The 24,385-nt window shown below is 38.4% G+C and overlaps 1 protein-coding gene across 3 annotated transcripts in view; it reads right to left on the bottom strand.

Moving 5' to 3' along the window:
• Nucleotides 1-24,385, bottom strand: part of unc5b (unc-5 netrin receptor B) — a 116,414-nt gene that overhangs the window by 35,865 nt on the left and 56,164 nt on the right. For 2 of the 3 annotated variants that reach the window (XM_061959796.1, XM_061959778.1), the window contains exons 2-6: nucleotides 3,906-4,136; nucleotides 3,541-3,684; nucleotides 3,185-3,288; nucleotides 2,065-2,245; nucleotides 1,660-1,827 (exon numbers count right to left, since the gene is read on the bottom strand). In XM_061959796.1, the coding sequence (XP_061815780.1) occupies nucleotides 1,660-1,827; nucleotides 2,065-2,245; nucleotides 3,185-3,288; nucleotides 3,541-3,684; nucleotides 3,906-4,136 (828 nt within the window). The remainder of the gene's footprint in view (nucleotides 1-1,659; nucleotides 1,828-2,064; nucleotides 2,246-3,184; nucleotides 3,289-3,540; nucleotides 3,685-3,905; nucleotides 4,137-24,385) is intronic. The other variant, XM_061959787.1, reaches the window with a different exon arrangement.

The following is a 24,385-nucleotide window of genomic DNA, read 5'->3' on the forward strand; positions in this document are numbered from 1 at the left end:
GTAAGATCCAACCAAACAAATCTAGTCTTACTCGCTAGCATTAGCTTATTGCTAGAGACATAACTTTGCTTGCATGGGAAGGAAGAAAGTGGGTTTAGAGGACAGTGCTGAGAAGAAGAAATGAATGACAATACAAAAATAAATCATCAAAAACATGACGCAGCGTGTCACCATCTTGGCAAAGCTATTTGAACGTACCAGTGCTGGACTGCACCATACTGAAGCAGAATGCGTCCGATTCCAGCCAAAAATGTTAAAAATAATATCAAAAAGGTGGATACTTATCCATGAAAATATGAATAAGCTGCTGATGGTGTGTTTGACGGACAAGCAGCTAGACGGATGTACCGTAGAAGTCCACTCTCTAAGGTAAATGCTGTACATTAATAATACATGGCATCGTGAAACTAATGTAGTTGCTAGTAGAACATTATATTGTTTTATACAATATTTTTAAAGTTTGTTTTCCTTTTTGAAAGGCATCAGGGATGTAACAGTATTGTAAATATGGTGGTGTTGCAGTTTAAAAATCCTCACGATAATGCCATGATGTGTGACGGTATAAAATGACAACTTCGTCAGTGTATTTTTTTTTCTAGCATTTTTAATTTGCGAGTCTGAAAAGTAAACTACAACTCCCCAAATTACCTGTATGGCGCGAGTGTGCGAGGCCAAGCATCAATTTGTGAGGTATTTACATTATTAAACGTTAAATCGTCAGTTAACTTTTCTGAGAATCAGTATTTTCCAAAGTGATATAAAAATGTCCACGACAGGACACTGTTTCTTAGTTAAGTTAAAAGACAGTAAAGTGAACATTGCTGTTTTACACTTGTTACACTGGATGATTATATTGTCAGTTTAAAGAAAGTATGTACAGTATATATATCAGTAAGTGTGTTTATCCTAAACATTCCTGCCACTTTATTTATTTTTTCCACAATAATATTGTACCGTGGCCTTTATACTGTGATAATATCGTACCGTGAGATTTTTATATTGTTACATCCCTGAAAGGCATGTTTGATGTTAAAATTGTGCTGTTTTGGGAGGGCCAAGCACCAATTAAATTGATTTAATCTCATTTCAATGGGAGACTTTGATTTTAGATTCAAGTGATTTGAGTTAAGAGCTGAGTAACAGAACCAATTAGGCTCTTAAGTTAAGGTATTACTGTATGTTGAATTGTTCAAATATAACCGCATGATATTTCTTATTAACTGGTTAAATCACTTAACGTGAATAAGTGTTTTCCCAACCATTACATAAAGGGGGTGGTTATTGAACAAACTAAAAAGCCTTATTTAATTTATCTTATTTACATGACAGTGAGCAATTTCTGTCTCTACAATTATCTTAAAGTTGTTATTGTTGGATTAATTATAAGACATATCTTTATTTGATGAGTCTGCTGTGTGTTTGACTTTCTAGAATATTTCTATGGCATTGATTTATCTTCTAAAACGTGATGGCTATCATATATGATTGGTGAGGAGCTATCATATAAATGTCATTGTGTGACTGAGCTACACTGTTTGTACATTCTTATCCCTCACTACCCGTGCCCCGAAGCTGTAAACCTGCTGTTAACATTTAAAAGGTATTAAATGTGTCATCTGGTCTACTCGAAATAAGATAAATGAGATGGGTCATTCTAACCTGGGCACAATGTGGTGCAAGTCACTCTCTGGAAGGGTGGGCCTTCACAGAAGGCTCCTCCATTGAGGGGGGCAGGGTTGGTGCAGCTACGTGTTCGTCGCTGCCAGCCCCGCCCGCACTTTGTGTTACACTCAGACCACTCCGTCCAAGAGGACCATCCGCCGCTCACTGATGTATAAACACACACAAAAAGCGACATAAGCATTCTTTCACTCGTGAACGTGATGAAAATAAAATCATATGAAGAATGAAAAGAAGAATGAGTGGCAATTTGAAGCGTCTTTACGTAATTCATTCATTTCCCATTTTTAAATTGTGTATGTGTCACCAAAACAGGTAGACCAGGTGCCGTATGAAAGATTCTGCCTTTACAAAGACAATAACACTCATCTATGATTTTGTTACCATAAACAATGACAGTAGCTGTGCTGCTTCGTCTTTTGGCCACCACGTTACGAGCCAAACAGGTATAGTTGGCCGTATCCGAGAGCCTGGCCTGTTTGATTATCAGATCATTATCGATGGTGATCAGAAAGTTGGAGTCCTGCGAAGGGTCAATGGTATCCTCGTTCTTCAGCCAGTCCACCTGAGACAAGACACAACAGCGGAATGCAAGTATTATTATACCGTAGAAGCAGGTAAACAGCATGTCACATGTCATCCAACCACCCCCACATTATAGCTACTACCACAAAGGTATTAAACCATGTTCTTGTTTCTTCACAGCGATCTTCATTTGTTCTTTGTAAGTGTATCCCCTCTCTCATTTCTCTTCTTTCTTTGCAATTTTAAATCCACTTAAACTGGCTAAACTCCTGCCGGTGATGAATGTTTTGCACTTACTTTTTTCATTACTTCACAACTATACACTGCAATAAAATAGATATTTTCTAGTTTATTGAATCATGAGTACGCTAGTGTTTCGTTCAATTTAATTTGCTAATTAGTAAATGTTGTTTTATGAACCTAATACATCTGATTAAATTTAGCACACCACAATCTATAATCTTTAAACTTTGCAAATTCAACAAAGTTTTAATAGATTCTTTACTTCTGATTTTGTTGCAGATGGCAGCACAATGAGCCGAGTATGATGGACTGTTGATATTGGATCTTGTTTATTAGAGGAATCATCACTGCGAGGAAAAGCCATATTACCGATACAACCTTTGACCTTCTAGCATCTTGGACATTATTCAGAATCAATATTGGTAACAATCCCTGACAATCATGTTAAAAATGGACTTAAATCAACAACATGATATTGACACTGTATGTGTTGCATAAGAGATGAACAATAAAAAGGTCAGCACATGAAAACTTAACCACATCGACTCGAGATACAATATTGGAGCCATGTTGAAATATCAAGTACTTGAAAAAAATAATGACATATGTTATGCACGCATGCACAGTCACGCACACAAAATCTATGTGGTGGCAAATAGCTATCAAACATTATATGTCCACGTCTCTCCTGTTGTCATCGAACATGCTGACAGGGATGATGACGAGAGAGTTTTACCTCAGCAGCAGGCATGCCCTCCGGGGGGCGACACTGCAGGAGGACCTCTTGCTCCAGGCGCACCTCCCGCCCTAGCGGCTCCTGCTCAAAGTTTTTTCTCAAGTCTACCAGGGTGAAAGACACAAGTGTAATCACCTGTTAGTAAAAGTTTCTTTTTGACAACCAAATGACATGCAATTGATCACTGACATATACATGCACACCAGTAAAAACTATCTGGCACGCTGTCATCTTTTTCCTCCATAACATGACTGTCAATCACATGACAACTCACACCGTCAGGCAAGACGACGTAATATGAGAGTGCAGATATACAGTATATAGGATGATAGGCAAAAAGTTCCTATGGTACTGACATGCGATGCGGACATAGGCACGGATGCTCTTGGTGGTTCCGGCCGAGCTCCAGGCCACACACTGACACCAGTAGTCCTCCAACCCAAACAGCTCCTCAACTTGAGTCCTTGACACCAAGATGTCCACCTCTCTCACCACTAGCCCTACGGAAAACGATAGAGAGCTCATGCATATAAACAATGACTTGGCTGTGGGCCAAATGCAGTTATGGTGCACATAAAACCTTGTAGGAACTAATGGATCATGTAGTTGAATATTATGTTTGTAATTGAGGATGTTGTTTAGGTCTGTAAAAAACAAGGTGACATTGCCCCGAATGTGTATGTGTGTGTAGTTGTGTTTACTGGGTCTCTTTGATCGTCACCTGTGACCTGGTCCAAGCTCTCTCTGGTGACGTGGTCGTTTTGATTGACCCACTCCCCGTTGCACTTGAAGTAGATCTGAGTAGCTGGTGACGCCCTGCACCGAAGCTGAACAGGTCTGTTCTTCACAATAAAAGCATCTTCTGGTTCAAGCAGGAATTCTGGGAGAGGTTCTGCTGGTGCTGACGGATAAGAGTCCGGGAGGACCTCTGCATCACTGTAGTCGGTGCTCTCTGAAAACATTTACATAAGAGATGACTGTTATTTCCTCAGAAAAGCTGATATTGTAAATAAGGACTGTTGTTCCGTGGTTCAGCCTGCCAGAAATGTTGTCAATACAGGCCTTCCAGAGAGACCATAGCAGTCCACGTTTCCAATTAAGTGTGGATGACCTTCTCTGGACAGGTCTCTTTGAAGCTGACATTAAACAGTACTCAGTTCGATACAAACACACACACCCTGACAACACTGCAAAGTGTTTTTACTGGTCACTGTTTATTTATCTTTTGTGTTAGTTTGTTTGTTAATTCATTGTAGACGTCTTTAGAACTCACTTCTCGCTTACACCAGGCAGTAGTTTTGATTCAGTTTTGCATGGTAGCTCGTTTTTTCGTAGATTCGGTTTTGGACAAACATCTTCGGTAAAAGGTTGCGCCGATTTTTGTTTACTGTCTTGGTTATTGTACAGCCAAAACTTGTGTGTATTAACAAACTAACCCTCTTGGCCGTGTGTCTTTATGTGTCTTGAGAAGTGTTTTTATAGCATGAGACTACCACTATCTGATATCAATGCTCTGCTTTGGTGGAGGTAACTTATTGTATAACAAAAGGATAACTTCTAGGAGTCTGCACGAGCTAAGCAATATCTGCATTTTCTTCATCATCCTTGTATGTATTTTAGCAAACTCCAAAACATGTATTTCAAACTCTGGCAGTGCATTAATTCAAATTCATTTTTACCTGATAGTACTCAAGCTTTTCAAACATGGCAGTATTGCAACGTCATGGCTCTTTAACCCCCTATTTAACATCTTTATGTGATAAAATAAAAAAGATGTGCGAAGGCAACTATTTGTAGGCTTTCAACAATGAGACCTGGGGCAGGTAAATTTGCATGGTATTATAAATGTATCAAGCTCAACATGATCAGTTATGCCACAGTCTTAGAACAAGAGAAACTACTTAGAGAGATACCATCTTCTATTTTAGGAATGTGAACACTTCCCTACCAAGCTCCCTCTAGCCCATTTTCCCCCGACAGACTCTTTGCTCAGACATTAGCGCAAAGCAAAGCTGAACACAGAAAGTGATGGAAAGCAGAAGTGCAGGTTTGGGAGACTCTTGAGCCAACATCAGCAGGGATTCATGGGATTCTAATGAAGTGGAAGTTATCTCTCCTAACCCAAAGTCACCCATTAGTCAGTCATCCTTCCAAAACATCTCTCAACATTTACGCCTACAAAGAATTCCTACACAAAGACTCTGCACTCACAAATGTTGTGACTGCAACCTGAATCTGCGGGTCACACTCAGTACCATGTGATGTGTCACAAAAACCAAAGACACAGCACACCATTCGTTATTCTCCTCCGCATCCAAACATGTTACACAAAAACGGTGTTGGGATCTTAAAACCATTTCAGCACATTTATGCTTTGACAAAAGCATTTGCCTTGTGAAAACCACAAGGGAGGAATGTGTAAAGCAGAGTGGGCCAGTGATGCATGAGAGAAAGAAATGATATATGCATGAAGGTCTGCAAAATATTCTAAAATAACACTCTTCCTTTCACTTGGTTCAGTCTTACACGTATAACGTCTCACAACTTGTGCAATGTGGGATTATAAAAAGACATCAATTAAAACCATGTACTGTATTCAGAGGTGGGTAGAGTAGCCAGAAATTGTACTCAAGTAAGAGTACTGTTACTTTAGAGATTTATTACTCAAGTAAAAGTAAGGAGTAGTCACCCAAATATTTACTTGAGTAAAAGTAAAAAGTATGTTGTGAAAAAACTACTCAAGTACTGAGTAACTGATGAGTAACATACACACTCATATATATATATATATATATATATATATATATATATATATATATATATATATATATATATATATATATATATATATATATATATATATATATATATATATATATATATATATATATATACATTGATATATACAGTATATCATTTATATGTATTTATTTTGCTGTTTTTGTTTACATGTTAAAGGTGTTTTAATGAATATACATGCATGTTTAACATATAGATTCCTTTCCTTAATGAAGACTAGAATATAAGTTGGTGTATTACCTGATTCTGATGACTTGCATTGATTGTAATCAGACAGTAGTGATGATAATGTCCACGTTTTCAAATGGAGGAGAAGAAAAGTTCCTCCTTTCTGTCTAATACCACATGAAAGTGGTGGGTTTTTGGCATCCTATTTGTCCAGCTTCCATATTCGTTTTTATACACTTTACAAGAAATATATTGGCGTCAAACTCCGTAGCTTGCTAGCTTGTTTGCGCTGGCTTTCGGAGACTCTTGTTTTGAAAGCGCAGGCGCGATGGAGCGGCACTTTTATTGTGAAGACAGGAACGTCCTCATGTGCGGTCAGTCTTGAGGCTTTTGACGGGATGTACGGGTATTTGGGTCAATTATGGAAATTCTTCAAAATATTCAAATATTCCAAAAGTGATCTTTTACCTTAACCAGATGCCTTTATCACCATTTTCATTTCAGACTGTTTTATTTTTTGTATGCAATGATATATGCCAGGAATGTTAAAACCGTTATGTAAAAAACTGCCAGTCCAGATTTAAAGGTGCCATATGTAATAATTTCATGTCAAGTCATCATTAAATGGCCCTGATATGTCAAAAGGCATCAATAAATCGTGTTCTTTTTTCGAACACCTTTATAACTGATAACGGTAGTTCAGCCAAGATATGCTCATTTCAAAATTAGATTTACTGCCCGGAAATATTGTTATTGTTTTCCCTCCACTGTTTGACCAATTAGAAAGTCTTTGAGTGTGTCACATCCAGGTTGCCAGTTACGCACCGCCACCTTCGTCGAGCTACTGCCACTGGTAAAGTTACTAAACATGTCAGACCTTAGTACATCTAAAAGGCGTCGATACGATTCTCAACTTATTCATGACAAAGCCAGGAACAAAACAAGGATTTGTATCGGGGATGCCTTTGAAAGATGGAGACGATTGAAGGCGGAGAAGATTTTTTTCATCTGACGCCAAACTTGCTCATTTTCTCCTTGATAGGTAAGTAAGGCATTTACGTTTTCGTATTACTTGTAATAAATGGAAATTGACATTTCGTATGTAAACTATATCGTCCAATACAGTTTCTGATCTTGTCTAACAAAGCTCGTATGTTCAAGCAACGAATGCTTAGCATGCTAGCCCGGTCAATGACACATCAACATATAAGCTAACGGGGGAAATATATGCCCATGTGTCATCCAACTGACAGGGCAAAATATATTTTCGACAAATAAAACTTAGGTGGATATGAGTAGTGTCAGTGCTTATTTCGTTCTCAATATGCTGATACGCTGAGGAAATGCGTTCCAACATTAGCACGGCTATAATTGCGGTTTCTGGTACTGTATGTGCATCAAACTCATATGGGGACGGTGGTATTTGCTTGTCATAATATAATGTATTACATGTAATGATTTTTTACTTTGTGTATTGACATGGTAGTAGGCTATATGATTTATAGGTAACGTGATTTTTGCGTAACGTGGGTTGGCTCATAGAATTGCACTCTGCACTGAAAGATGGTGATGTGCGTAAATGGAAGAGAATGCAGTGCGTCAGGTTGGATACAACATGGAGTTATGCTGAACGAAATGTGGCAGAAATTTTACTGTTGGCCTTGGCTTGCTATCAAAGTAGGCCTATGGGATATATAATATATTATTATATATAATTATTTCGATGGTGGTCGGTGCGGTCAAACTAGACATTTTAGCGGGGTAATGCCAACAATCTGTCCCAACTCCTGACGAAAATATTGCTGCGTAATTTTAAAAATACAATTGGCTAATCGACATCAGTAAAATGTGGCATGATTACTTAGTAAACCATCTTGCAAGAAGCATAAACAAGAGAAACCTACAGCGTAGGACTCGTCGATTGCCATTTGAAGTTCCTTGGATTAGGATTCGGATTCGGCTGCGTATCTGGCAACCTCAGTCATGGAGAGTGGGAGGGGACTACAGAATTTTGACTGTGATTGCAATACCATTTCTGTCCACATTACTAGATATGGCACCTTAAACATGGCAACAGTTTGAGCATGCAGAACATATTACTGTAACGTATTGTCCAGACTATAAACCGCACATCCATGACTGAGGTTGCCAGATATGCACCCACTAAAATTTTAGAAGAAGAAAAAAAAAAATGTATATATCAGCCATGCCGGACTATAAGGTGCAACAGCAGGTACATTGTGCAATTACATATTTACAAATAAAAACTTTGTGAATGTTTATTTACATACCTTAATTGTTTTCAAACGGTGCTTGTAATTCGGCACAACAACGCATATATATAATTAATATATTTGGATATTTAGAGTATGTGAAAGTTTGACTCCTACCTTGTTTACTTCCGTGACGACCAGTGTTGGGTTAGTTACTGAAAACCAGTAACTAGTTACAGTTACTAGTTACTTTATTTCTTATATGTAACTCAGTTACTAACTCAGTTACTTACACCAAAAAGTAATGTGTTACTGTGAAAAGTAACTATTTAGTTACTTCTTTTTTTTTTTTAAGCTCCCATTAATGCCCTTTTAGCCTTTATTTCAGTACTGTTATTGCACTGGAGAATAATACAATCTGTTGATCAACTTGACATGCATTTGCATCACTGAACTCTGCTAAGCAATGTGGTCTACATACAACACACAAAGACAAAGATATGTTTCAAAGGGCCAATTTATTTCAGGCCAGAACAAATTGACAAAACTATTTTAAATAGCTGCAACATAACATACATAAGTAACAAACAGCATAATAACAACATAGCTGTAAAGCAAGGAAGGCACACACTACATACACAAAGCCTAACCAGGCGTTTTTTTCTCAAGGAATTCTGAAATAAAATCATGTCTGAAGCCCAGAACACTCTACGTATTTCCCTACTTTTAGTTTAGAGAAAAGGAAAGATTGGCCTGGCCCACTAGCATCCCTCTTTATGTTTGTGAACTTTATAGTCTATACATTTAAAGTGATGTGATAATCAAACACTCTAGAAGTCTAGAATGAAAGAGTACATATATAAGAGAATTGACAGAGTGTGTACCTTCAGTGCGGAATGATGAGCCGAGGCAGAGTTAATCCTTAAGTGGTGGTGGTGGAGGTGAAGTGGCATCGGAGTCTGTGTCTGTCTTTACTAGCTTCGTCGAAGCATGTTGCTTTTGTAGCTGTTTCAGCATATTTGAATTGCTGTTTTGGGCAGTAGATGGGATCTTTGATCCAAGACACAACTTACATTTAACCAAAATGTTATTTTCTTTGTGCTCGACAAAAGAAAAGTAGTGAGAATATCTACAATGTAAACAAACTCGACTGCAGCTCCGCCATGATCAGACACGCCCCCCCCTCCCCACACCCACACCCAGACACACACAGAGCGCGCGTCTCTATTCTCCGGCTTGTGACACAAGAAGAATCAGAAGAACGACACTGCAGCGCTCCAATAAAACACACTCAGATTTTTTGTTTCTAACCAATACTACATAAAAAATAACGTAAAATAACGCAGTAACGCATCATGTAGTAACGGTAACTGAGTTACTGAATATAAAAAATAACGCGTTAGATTACTAGTTACCGCCGTTACTTTGTAACGCGTTAGTCCCAACACTTGTGACGACCTTGTCAACGTTTTGTAATCAATCAGAAATAATATCAAGCAGCTAAAATGCGCCAAACAAGGGCAAGTGTGGAGAGAGTTTTACACTTTTCCCATCATGCACTCTAATGAATTTAAATGGATGTAATTTGAATTTTCTTTAATGGTATTTGGACGTTTTTCATAATATCTACAACGTTCAGTGAGCAGGTTGTGTTATGTGTGTTGACCTTTATGTTAGTTGCATTTTATTTTATTTTTTTGCACCATGACTGGGGTAGGTTGTTTGGATTGTGTCATATAAGTAAATGTGGTATTATTTCAAAGTATTTTCAAGGGTGATTGATCTGATTTACTCACATTGTCCACAAGATGGCAGCAAATGTGTAGCAATCAGAGACCGCCTGGTATTGAAGATTAATTTGAAAGCACTGCACGGTGCGATACTTTGTTGAACTCATGGCGTCTCGCCAGCCAAATTGAAGAGGCCGGAGGGCCGTGCTTGACCCATGGGCTATAGTTTGGACAACCATGCTTTAAACTTTTGTTAATGCATTTTTTTTTTGCTTAGATGATTTACTTATTTTAGCTGATTGGAGGGCACACTATACACTTCCCAATGTTGGGAAGGTAGAAATTATGGTATTGTTTTCGATTGTGGTGTGACTATTTTGAATCTGAAAAATTCTATTAACTGTACGATAGTTAATTTCTTTTATCGAATTCACTCGGTAACCTAATGGAAAGCTGAGATTAAACTGATTAATTCGATTAGAAAAAAAGATTTGGTTTATTTTCTGTTGCTTCGGTTAATTGTTTAATGAGTGTAACTAATAAAAATGGATCAAAATCCGTTCCCTAACTTATATGCAGACATAAGTTGCGTACAGCCGCTGCAATAGAGAGCACATGATCTTTGTGGCGGCAAACAGCAGAGACTTTTAAATTGTTTTCATTTTTATTATTGCATGAATGTTAAAAGTGCAATTTCACTGTTAATGATGTACATTTATTAGAAAAAAGGATGAAGGTTATAGCAAAAATACAATTTATTTTTTTTCCTAAACTACAGATTGAGGCTATGACGCATATTTTATTCGGTTGCTCGATTACTCAAACAAACTAATCAATAGATTACTTAAATAATCAATAGCTGCAGCCCCCCATCAAATTAATTTACATAAACGAGTTATGTTGTAGGTAAGTGGGTACAAATGCAGGTGCACACAAGCACGAACAAGAAGTTAGCGCATCTGAACATGGACCACAGTTGTCATGGTGCTTCTCTTACGCCCTCCGTCCTCTTACGAGAATGTCGCCTCCAGCCTTTCAAACTTTGAATTCTCTGTCAATAACCAATTGTGTTGCTCCTCCCAACCCTTCACCCACGCTCTTTCTCTTTGCCCAGCATTGATTGTTCGGTGTTCAAACATCAGCTGAAAAACACAGCCTGTCACTCTTCAGACACGGGGAGAGTAAGAGAGAGAGGGGGCGGGGGTGGCACCAGAGACTGACGAGCCGGGCGATATGGCGTTCACTTAAGAGACCGAATGGGAGAAGAGCCTCGCGTATTTGGATAAACCTCTTACTTCATGTGCGTGACTGTGTTTGTGTGAGTGTTCTGGAGTCTGCAGAGACGCACTTTAATTAAAAGACTTTTAGATTATGGAGGTAAGAGAGCGACAGACAACTTCTTTCTCTTGCCCCGTCTCTCTCTCTAGGATAATGGAGCTGGAAGGCCTTAAGTGGACTCTGTATTTTGGGGCCAGGATACAAACATTCATCAGACCTCAGCAGCTGGCAATTTCAGTGGGAGACGAGGAGCCTTGAAGACAACAACTCTTTGCAGTGTGGCACAACAAGACTTTTATTACTCTAATGATAGACAACAGACAGCTAGAAAGCATAGGGTTGGGTATGCTATCCTATGTTTATGTAGTCCCTCTCCTGTTGTCAGAGTATGAAGGCCCATTTAGTCTGAACACAACATATTACATTTGAGTGCCAAAATATTGAACTTTTTAGCTGTAACTTTTGTGCTAACCGTGCAGCCTGATGATTGGTGGGTTGTTTGGACCATCCAACAGTAAAAAAAATAAAGGTAGGTAAAAAAATTAGAAGAAAAAGGCAAGTATTCCTAAAAACTTTGAATAGGCACCTAGTGTGTGAATGTGAGTGTGAATGGTTGTCTGTCAATCTGTGTTGGCTCTGCGATGAAGTGCAGAACCGACTGCAGCTGGGATAGGCTGCAGCCCCTTGCCACCCTGAGAGGGACAAGCGGTAGAAAATGGATGGATGGATGGCCTGTATTTGGCAGTGTCACTTTGTACGGAGACGTAACACATATTGGATGCATGCACACCAAATATTTACTCCTACTCTACTGCCATTACTCCTCATAAACACTATGCTCCGAAGTGTTTCTGACACTGTTGTTTTGGTTTGGACACTTATGCATACATTATGCCATTTTTAGAGAGAAACCATAACAGTGTTGGAACACTGTGCTAAGAGAGCACAGGCTGTAGGTTCAATGTGTGCAGTTGAATAGCTTAGTTGCTCAGACAGCAATGTGTTAATACAAGTTTAGATTGGTGTTTCTTATCGGGGAACGATGTTAATGTCTCTCGTTTTCATGTTAGCATTAAGCTCGTGCTAGCTTGCGTCTGCAGTAAATGAACAGTGTCACCAATGCGTGAGTTTATCAAAGTGCCGTTATCAATCATGCTTTTACGATAATTTTAATATAAAACATAATACTAACTGTCGGGAGTTTTACTGCGTTTTTTCATTAAACCGTTTATCGTTACATCCCTACTTTTATCTTTTTCTCATTACATTATGCTTGTTTTTTTTGGTATTATTATTTTGCGATGTGCCACAGACCAATAAAAAACAAGCAACACCTTGGATACCACAGTTTTATAATTTTTTGTCTGGGTTGAGCGCGTGACCGGATGTCAACGCGATGAACAACCACCCCTTTCATTGTCTGTTTAACATATGATCTTATATTGTCAAAAGCAAAACACGTTAATTAAAGAGCAAAAGGGACTGTTATTGCAGCTGGAACTAATCGATACATTATCAGAGCCACTTGTTGATTCGAAATCAGAGTAAGTGTTTATGGAGTTGGGCCGTACGCCCTTTGAAGAAATAAAGTACAACAAGATGACCACTCAAAACCTTTATGATCTGCAAGGTTAGATTTATTTGTAAGAGGCATCTCACACCACTGTATGCAATAGGGTTTGCAGGGGAAGGAGCAAGTTGTTGCGGTGTATGCCGGTGCCGCGACACAGGTGCATAATTCAGGTTTCAGAGACTCAAGAAAACTTGAAACTGACACCGGCGAAATGCAACGAAATGCATACCTGGAGAGCAGGGAAGTGAACAAACTCGTGCAGTGTACGAAAAACGTGTACTTGTTGACAGGTCTGCATTTTCTATAGAAAGTAGAACTGTGAAAGTTAACGCAATATCAACGCATTAACTAATATGTTCCTTGAACGGCGCAATTTTTTTTGACACGCGATTAACGCGTATGCGTTCTTTTAAAATGTTTGCACTTTAATAATAAATACTGTAGGTTAAGACATTGCCATGCAGCAAAACGAATAGATTGTACAACCCGTAATGTACAGAATATCAAAAACATTTATTCAGGTAAAAACATAACATTTACATCACGAAAACATGCTTTGAAAAAGCATAATGTTTCAAAAACATTTAATTGAAGCAAACTATTTGTCCAGTCATGGTATTAAAACGTATTATATTTTGCCATGGGTACATTTATTAATGATGAAAAATGATATTTATCTGTAAATAATCGCGATTAATTTTAAGTTAACTATGAACAAAATGTGGTTAATCGCAATTAAATAGTTTAATAGTTTGACAACCTAAGTAGAAAGACAACAATAGATTAGGGTTTTCTATTCCAAACTGTACTATACTCCATAGCTTTGTGGCCAATTCTAAATAAAAGTAAAACTAAGGCTGTGTGGCACAATGCAGGCATTAGTGCAGTGTGTGGAGAGTTTGTGTGACAGTAGTGGAACAAGCTTACACAAGACGACAGCATTAGAGCATCAGAAAGAGTCTGCACCAAAGTGACATGACGGTAAGACAAGAAGTCTTGGCCAGCGCTCGGTCAAGGGCCACTAAAGTGGATCAGAGAGAGGATAGAGCTCTGAAGAACCAGATGGTAAAATGGTTCTAGCGTGTCTCAATCTCTTCCGTGCACGTAAACACACACAAGACAACAGCATTTTTCTGAATCTCAGCATTTGGACTCCAGTGAGGATTCAAAAGAATCATTACTTCTGTTGTCACTACATTTACTATTCCACACTGCACTCAAGTGTGCAAACTTTGCAGCAGTCAAACAAAAGGGAGACATTACAATAAAGAGTATGGGTAAGTCAGTTTCCCCCACTGTCATATTTTAGGTTTCCTGCCAGGGTGAAAACCAACACACAACAACAACACATCATCGACTTTCAACCCTCCCTCCTCTTTCTGACATGAAAACATTTCTGTTCTTCTTCCTTTGACTGCAGTGTCCCCCTCCTGCCTGTTGGATTCAAAGCTTGTCTCGGCTTTAAGTGACTTCAGTAAACACACAAGTACACAAAAAGGTACAACAACAGCCCATGGCTCTAAAACACAAGTGACTCACTGAGGACAAACAGCTGTGTGGACAGGAACCCAAACGCCCTGTTTCAACAAGCAGTATAGTATGGTTAATTTACAGTTTGCGACTTTTTGGCCCTGTCAAAAATTGTGAAAATGATCAAAACAGCTGATTGAACACAACGTTCTGGCCCCTTCCGCCAGCATATGACGGCTTCTGGCCGTTTAACTTACAAACTTGTTGGACAAAAATTAGCACTACCGTCAAATTATATGATAGTGATTAATTTTAAGAGTGACTTTTACTTGTGTTTTTATTAGTGCACTGTGGAATACTAATACATGTACCCTCGTACAGCGGAACCTCGATTTTCGAACCTTTCATTATACAAACTTTTTGATTTACAAACCACAGACCGAATAGATATATGCTTTGTTGTCCAAACCTTGTTTCCATACAAGAATGTTTCTTCCACTCATTGTGTGCCTGCAGCAACAATGAGTCACAGTATGTCACAGTATGTCTCTAAATACATACTTATTAATTTTTTTTAATACATTTTGGCCAAAGGGGGTGCATTTCAATTTCTTACGCCCACTTGTTATTACATATGTTGGCCAGAGGGGAGCGCTTAAAATTTTAACACACATTTGTTATTTCATATGTTGAGCACTTTTAAAACCAACACAAAATCAATTTGAAAAATCCCTCCTTTTTGGGACCACCCTAATTTTGATAGATTTTACCACCCGGGGTGCAAATGAGACATTTTCTATCAGATACAATGGTTTTCCGTATTGGGACCATGATTTCGATCCTAACTTGTTCACCGGTCCTCATATGGAAAGTACTTTTCCGTGTTGATGTGTCAAGAAGGGTAGAAATACAAGAATACACACACACACACACACACACACACACACACACACACACACACACACACACACACACACACACACACACACACACACACACACACACACACACACACACACAGCCAGCGGCAGGTTGGAGGAGACAGGGATGGATGGAGTGAGACAGTCTCCCCTTGCCTTCTTTAAAGGACAATTACATTGAGTGATTGACATGACAACTGACCTCATCATCACCATTCGGTAAATTACAGTCTGTCGGGGGCAGCAACAAGAGGGAATATACAATGGAAAATGACAAGTTAAATCCAGGATGATGAATCGGATGAAAAAGTACAGCTTGTGAGTTGTGTGTTGGCATGAGGCAGTGAGTGTGAGGTGACTTGTGTGCAGGTCGCACATGCCATCAACAAAGGCCGACCGGGTGTGAAGACTCATGCAGTTAGCCCATCTGACACAATAACAGCTCAAGCAGCTACTTTTTAAATACCGGCCAGGAGAGACTCGAGGCATCTTTTAATAGAAAATTCACTACTAAACATGGTTGCCAAGAGACGGCGGGAGACAGGAAGCAGAATATGACGTCCCGCTAAGAGCGGCGTGGATCTAACACTGTGAGTCCCCGTGTAAACGTCTCTGACATGATGGCCTTGAGACTTTCTTGTTTTGATATTTTGATACTCTCACCAGCATGAGCACCACATGGCACCACATGGCTCTGTTGCTTTGTAAACAAAAAATATGCGTCCATTCTTCCACTACCACAGTAACCCCATAGACATACCAGTTTTATTACACATTTATTGTCAGTTTATCTCACACAGTGCACATTCATTTATGCTTCATTTCAAAAGTATTTGTCGCTGCCTTGAACAAATAAATGACCAGTTCACCCTCCCCGATAAAGACATTATAATGGGACTGTCTGTGTAACTATCTGCTTGTTAACACACCTCTTATGCACATAGTCTGTCTGAGGATAATATGATGCAGCAGGAGGGATCAGTGTTGCCAATTTGGGTACATTGTTGCTTTATTTAGCGAGTAATTAGACCCCTGGAGATATTCCCTCTCAAAAAAGTGACCAGCAACAAATCTAGTGATGGTTTAGGGTGGCAAAGGAATTTACGTGTGTTCAAATTAGGGCTGGGCGATATGGCCTTTTTTTAATATCTCAATATTTTTAGGCCATGTCACGATAAACGATATATTGCGATATTTTGCCCTAGCCTTGAAAGAACACTTGATGCATATAATCACACCAGTATGATGATTATATGTGTCGACATTAAAACATTCTTGTTCATACTGCATTAATATATGCTCATTTTATCATTTCATGCAGAGAGGGAAATCACAACTAAGTCAATTGACCAAAACTGTATTTATTAAACAGTTATTAAGCAGTGGCACGAACATTCATGTCATTTCAAAACAGAAAGGGCAAGATTGTCAGAGACATTTTAAAACAAGCTATTAGTGCACTTTTGTGCATGATGTCACTAAGATGACAAATCAAAACAACACTAAATTAAAGTACACTTTTTGTACAGAACGCCACTACAATAGTTTAAAACATATAAAGTGCACTTTTGTGCATGATGTCACACAAGATATTTCAATAACTGTCAAATAAAAATGAGCTGCATAATAGGAAATCAAATTGTGTACGTCCTTCGCTATGTGGTAGGTTCCGGTGGACGTTATCTCCTTATGTCGTGGACTATTTTTTTCATACGGTGTTGATGTGGAAATGGTTGCCTCGGCATTTTGTTGGTGTGGCACCGAATGGAGATGTTGACATGCGGAGTTAGCACTCTTCATTCTCTAGCGGGTGACTTTTCAAATGATGCTACACATTAGCAGTAATGCTACTTTTTCTAGCAACACTTTGCCCCACCCTTGACACATTACGGTTGTCTGTTTGACATCTTCCCACTTGAAGCCAAACCACGGCCAGACGATGGACCCCGTGCTGTTTTTCTTGGGAATTAATTCTTCCATCATTTGTTACCAGATTCGCACCTTCTTTCTCTCGTATTACCACTTGCACCACAGCTAACGTTACCCATGCTGCTACCTCTCTGCTCCGCGAGGGCGTATAGGTATGTGACGTATGACATGACAGTATGTGACGTATGTAAGAAAGTGCGCTTGTATTGTCTCTGTGAGAAGGAGAGACTAGAAGAGTGAGAAGAGCCTGTAGTGTAATGCCTGCAGCTAAAAGCAACTGTGTGAGAACTTATACTCGAATATAACGATATACTCATTTTCTATATCGCACAGAGACAAACCCGCCCAGCCCTAGTTCAAATGAAAGAACACAGCAGTTGGTCTTCTACTTGTATTTGGTTGATTAAATTGACAGCGTCGGAGAAAGTTATGTATAGGTTTCAATTTAGCTCATAGCACATAACTGCTGTGTTTACACTAGGGTTGTACGGTATACCGGTATTAGTATAATACTGCGATACTAATGAATCATATTTGGTACTATACCGCCTCTAAAAAGTACCGGCCCCCCACCCGTCGTCACATCGTGTCATGCAGACGAGCACGTTAGCTAGCTCGCTAGCGGCTGATATCTATCCACAGTCAGCTGTTGTAACTACTTCTAGATCACTAGTCCCTGTAGGACGAGTGATAGCTCTACATGCTTCACTACTCACCCCAGACTCATAACATTGAATGCGTTACAACTGGTCTATAGCTACCAAAATCAAGTCAAGATTTCACTACATCCGATCAACAATTATTAAGACGACTATCTTGACTTAAAACACACGACACACGTGAATGACCGGCATACTGAGTCAACAGCCATACATGTCACACTAAGGGTGGCCGTATGAACAACGCCAACACTGTCATAGACATGTGCCATATAGTGAAACCACGCTAAACAACAATGACAAACACATTTTGGGAGAAAATTTGCACCGCAACACAACATAAACACTATAGAACAAATTCCCAGAATTTCCTGCAGCACCAACTCTTCTGGGACAATATAAACAAACGCCATTGGTGGATCTACACCTAACATCCACTGTAATGACACCAAGTACATTAGTGTATCTAGTCAATACTACTATGATTACATCGATATTTTTTAGCATCACAAAACCTTCTTTCGTTTTATTTTTTATTTGTATTATGATTATAAACTCAGGAAATATGTCCCTGTAGGATTTTGAATATGACCAATGTATGATCCTGTAACTACTTGGTATCGGATTGATACCCAAATTTGTGGTATGATCCAAAACTATTATAAAGTATCCAAGCAACAGAAGAAAAAGTGATTATTACATTTTAACAGAAGTGTAGATAGAACATGTAAGAGAACGTAAGCAGATATTAACAGTAAATTAACATGTAGATTAATAATTCATTTTCTACCACTTGTCCTTAATAATTTTGACAAAATAATAGAATGATAAATGACATGCATATGTCAGCAGCTAAATTAGGAGTCTTTAATTGTTTACTTACTACTAAAAAACAAGTTGCCTTGTATGTTCAATATTTTATTTAAGGACAAACTTGCAATAAGAAACATATGTTTAATGTACCGTAAGATTTTTTGTTAAAATAAAACCAATAATGCAATTTTTTGTGGTCCCCTTTATTTACAAAAGTACCGAAAAACATTTTGCTACCGATACCGGTACCAAAATATTGGTATCGGGACAACACTAGTTCACACTGAATGCTGGATGAAGAACATTATCAATTAAAACACACATTAATATTTAAAAAACTGCTTTTTAACAAAGACTCTGACATGAGAGCTCTTCTCGAAGAGCAGCGGGTGCTGTTGTTTTTTGTGACATTAAAAAACCCCAGATAAAAAGACAAAACAGAAGGGAGTTCATCTGTCGTTCTGAACATATTTGTTGTGCTTTTTGTGTTTCTTACTCAGTTTTTGTCTCCCTCCTATTCACTCCTCTCTTCCAAAGCATCCATTGCAATGACCTTAACCCACCACAAATAGATTGCTGTCCAGTAGAAAACACTGAGTTTGATGATAAATGTTTTTAATAAGTTTTAAAAATCAAAAGACAGTTTACACCTTATCCTAATTACTCTATAAATGTAAACAGGGACAGAAATACGAATCTGAATTATTTTGCCAAAGGACAAAAATAGTAATTTGAGTGATGATGCTTTGGTGAAACACATTCTTTCCTCCTAAATAAAACTTTTCTACTAAAGCTAATAATAAATGCATGTTGCATAAACCCATTTGTACTTTTAGATTGCATTTTTAATGTTTTTATTGAAAGGCTGACATTTTGGTCTTCTATTATGAAGCATGAATACCTATTATCGGTGAGAGAAATTGCACACTGATCTAAAAACATAATTTGAATTTCAAGATAATTATGACAAGTTAAAATGATATATAATATAAAAAAACAGAAAACACTTTTTCTGTCTGGCACAGTGAAATAATGTGTATGGATTGTCATTTGTAACAACATTTATCATGTAACTCGAAATATTGTAATTTGTTCTACATTAGAGTCACATGGCAACACAAAATGCTGTCCTATTTTGGAGGAGGTAATAACATTTTTTATTAAAGTGATGAATAAGAGAGTTGAATCCCATTTTAATCTGAGTGTGACATCCTTACTTTATTTGTCCCCACAGAAAAAAGCAGGCCATCAAATTATTAGAGATTATGAAGTCTTCATTATTCTACAGCGTCACTATGCCGACTCTTCTGATGGTGTATTGATGCTGTTATAGCTCTCTCGTGTGACTTGCAGTTGTCTGCCAACACACTAGGGGCAGCGTTTTCATGAGAGTGAGCATCGACAGCTCCCGTTGACTTGCTATTTACATAGCTTCCTGTTTAGTATGAAAATAACAACCAAAGCGACAACTTGCTCGTTGATGGAACTGGAACAAATTGATGCAAAACTCACTTTTATTGTACAAGTTGTAAATGAATAACAGGAAAGGTTACATACATACATTATGAAATAAGAAAAGCTAACCAAAATCTCAGCTCTGTGGTGCATCGCTGTTTACGCAAGATTAGGTATAGGAATCGAAAACTTTGTGTCAATTCCTTGCAATCACATTTTTTCAAACAATTCCCTTAAAGGGAAACTGTGCCTTTTTTTTTTAAATGTTGTCTATCGTTCACAATCATTACAGGAGACATGACGATGGATGTTAATTATTTATTTATTTTTTTGCATTCTAAATATTAAATAAATGCCATCAAAAGTTTGCTTACAATGGAGCCTATGCAAGGCGCACAATTTTGTCTATAAAGCCCTTAAAAACCATTCAAACACTTCCATTGAGGTGTCATTCTCGCCTTTTCTGGGTCCTAAATGGCTGTCAAAGTGTACCAACTTGTCGGCATACCTACTCAGACTTCTTCTGTCCAGGTGAGAGGCATGATCTATGATCTACAATAAACTTCCAGGGAGCAAGGAAACGAGAAAGCAGCAGACAACTCGATGATGTAAACATTAGGACACACGGTAGTAAATACTTCAACTGCGTTAGCGCTTATAATAACAATATCACTAATACTTGGTAAATATTCAAGTTACAAAATGTAAATAGAGTATTGTTGGCACTTTTTGAATGGTTATTTATTAGATTTTATGGGTGAAATAGAGGAGCTCCCATTAGCTCCACTGTAAGCGGATTTTTATTTACTTTGATTTAATATTTAGAATGCATTAAAAAAAATCCATCCGTCCTCATGTCTTTCATATTGATTGTGAACAAAAATTACCACTCAGAGAGCAACGAGGAATGTCATTGAGCAGTGACTAAGTTTGTGGTCAAAAACTTGTAACGATTTGCCACATAGATGCTCCTTCTGTGGGTGAATATTCAATTGCAGTCAGAGAACATTTGCGTGTTTTCCTCCAACCACATTTTCCCTCAGTCATTATATTATAAAGGTAGAACTCATAAAATTAGAACATTGTGTAAAAGTCGATTTATATCCGCGATTCAATTTCAAATGTGAAACTAATATGTGATATGAAGTCATTACACGCAAAGTGGGATATGTCCAGCCTTTATTCATTATAATTTTGATAATCATCGCTTACAGTTTTCTTTCTTTTTTTTTTTAAACCCACATTTTCTGAGATTTTAAATTTAAGGTCTTCATAAGCTGTACGCAATAAACATTAACATTATATCAAAAGAAGGCTTTAAATATCTTGCATTGCATGTTATGATGTTATGAGCTTAAGTCCTTATTTTAGTTTCACCTTGTAAATCCAAACAAACCTTTGCATGGTATATTGCTCGGTATATTTTCTAGGTTGATGACAAAGATTTTTAAAAGTTAAAAAATGTTACGAAATGTTACCTTCTTGGGTAATTTCCACATATTTGCTATTTTGTTAAATTATACAATTTTTTTTTAAACATTTATTTTCAAAAGCTTTTTTTCTATGCTATGTGCCTCTTAACACCTCACTGTTGGCTTTGTAAGGTCATGTTCGCTCTAAACTAAACAAAATTGATTCTAATCCATCTTTTTTTTCTTAAGAATCGATAAGAGAACCAATAAAGTTAAAGTACCATTGATAGTCACACTCACACTAGGTGTGGTGAAATTACCCTCTGCATTTGACCCATCCCCTTGTTCCACCCCCTGGGAGGAGAGGAGAGCAGTGAGCAGCAGCGGTGGCTGCGCCCGGGAATCATTTTGGTGATTTAACCACCAAATCCAACCCTTGATGCTGAGTGCAAGGCATGGAGGTAACGGGTCCCATTTTTATAGTCTTTGGTATGATTCGGCCGGGGTTTGAACTCATGACCTACCGATCTCAGGGCGGACACTCTAACCACAAGGCCACTGAGCAGGTTAAGCAGAATTGAAAGTCGAATCGGAACCGGAAAAATCTTATCAATTCCCATCCCTACGAAGATGCATGTCAAGCTATGCAGTGGAAATTGGACGGGGAGGAGCGAGCTGGGATGCTGTAGCTTAATGAAGCCTTAACATTGGAATCATCCCACCTTTAAAGGGGCTGTTTGCAACTTCTTCACAGTAACATTTTTCAAAGCAAAAAAACATATTAAGAACACCACCAGTTACCATTAGTGGTTTAAGAGAACCCATTAGTTTGAAAATTGTCCACAGTTTTCACAATTACGTAGTTTATGTAGTAAACAATTGATTAGAGTTTACGGCGGTCACTCACCCGGTCTCGTCGCAGGGAGCGCGTGCATACATACAAAAGCAAACCAAGAGAACCAACTGACAATTGGTAGTCATGTTGTTGTTATGACGAAATATACTTTCAATAACAGCTAACGCTAGCTATCCAAATTGCTCTTAATAGCTAACAACATCTAAAGCTAATGCGTGTGCACGTGTTACATATCACATCACATCATTACGTCATTATGCACGAGAAGCGGGATATATTGTGTAAAATACATTGGAAAGTTGGCGCCCTCTAGGCATCTGTGCAAATGTTGCAAACAGCCCCTTTAAATAGCAATGTCATGTCAATGAGGATGCATGCAGTGTGGCGTGGTATTGATTGTTCAAGTCATGTGCACAATAGAACTGGTGCGCCTGTGGAAAAAAGGCACACATCAAGACTAAAAAGGTATCTGTGTGACAGAGAGGAAAAGAAAAATGGGGGTGACAGGAAGCTTGAAAGCAGATTGACAGTCAGGAAAGGCTGAGCAGGCAATGGAAATACAGAGTGACAGAAACGCTTCACTCGTCGGTCCAGGCATGTCTGGGTGTTGGGAGAGGTAGAGAGCATACACACACAAACACACACACTCACACACACACACGCACACACACTAGAAAATCACGACTCAATTTAAAGATATTTTAGCTAGAAGGTGTATTGACCTTTAGCACGGCAGTCACAATCAATTTGAAGAAAAGTATACCAAAGGACAGATTGCATCTCACCGTACTGTATATCACTGAGCTCGGTTGTGTATGTGTGTGTACAATAGACATGCTGTACAAATGTAATTTCCCCAAATCTGTTCCACTCTGCCTCTAATGTATGAACCTGATATTGATTTTGTTTCAAATTCAGTGAACACACAGCTCCAAATGATATCGTCATTCATTACAATTCCATGCACCTTGTTTCAATAGATTTACGTACCGTATTTTCCGGACTATAAGGCACACTTCAAATCCTTTTTTTTCCTCAAAACTCGACAGTGCACCTTATAAACCGGTGCGCCTAATGTAAGGAATAAGTTTGGTTGAGCTCACCTACCTCGAAGCTATTTTATTTGGTACATGGTGTAATGATAAGTATGACCAGTAGATGGCAGTCACACATAAGAGATAAGTGGAGCCTGCACTATAATGGGTCTCAAGTAAACAATAACAACATTTTAAATGTTCCATTGAAAATACAGAACATTACACACGGCTCTCAAAAATCTATCAAAATGTTTTAGTACGACTTTGAATAAACTATGAAGCCGCACCACTTGATGGATTGTCGGTGCATTAAACATACAAGTCTTATTATGGTGTGTGTATAAGGTAAGACATTTAATCTGGCGTATCGTTTCGCAATATTATGCAAAAGAAACTTTTCTTACTTTCTGGTACCTGCTGATCTGTATTTGGGATCTGCATAAATCCTAAAAAATTGCAAGTGTCCGCGCCGACGCCGTTGTTGATAAGCTTCTTTTTTTTCTCTATCTTCTTGTTATGTGACATTCATCCTGTGCTGTTGCCATTTCTAATATAAAGCAGTGTAAAGTTCTTAATTATATCTGTCAGTAAACTCGCCATGAAAGCGCTAAAACATACCGGCGTAGTGAGTTTAAATTATTCACCCAAGGAACTTTAGTTATTAGAGTTCCGGTCGGATGGTTTTTCACGGGACACATTTCCGGTGCTCCGTTATTGATTTAAGTAAAGTCTGAATGTCATTAAAACAGTTAGCTCCATATTTTGACATTTCCACTTCCGTCCTGGTACGCTACACCGCTACAACAAAGATGATGGGGAGAAGACGCTGCCGAAGGTGAGCCACGTAAATAAGACTGCCCACAAAACGGCGCATCCGGAAGCAACTGTC

This window comes from Nerophis lumbriciformis, linkage group LG02 (genome assembly GCF_033978685.3).
Source record: "Nerophis lumbriciformis linkage group LG02, RoL_Nlum_v2.1, whole genome shotgun sequence".
NCBI classification, from domain to species: Eukaryota; Metazoa; Chordata; class Actinopteri; order Syngnathiformes; family Syngnathidae; genus Nerophis; species Nerophis lumbriciformis.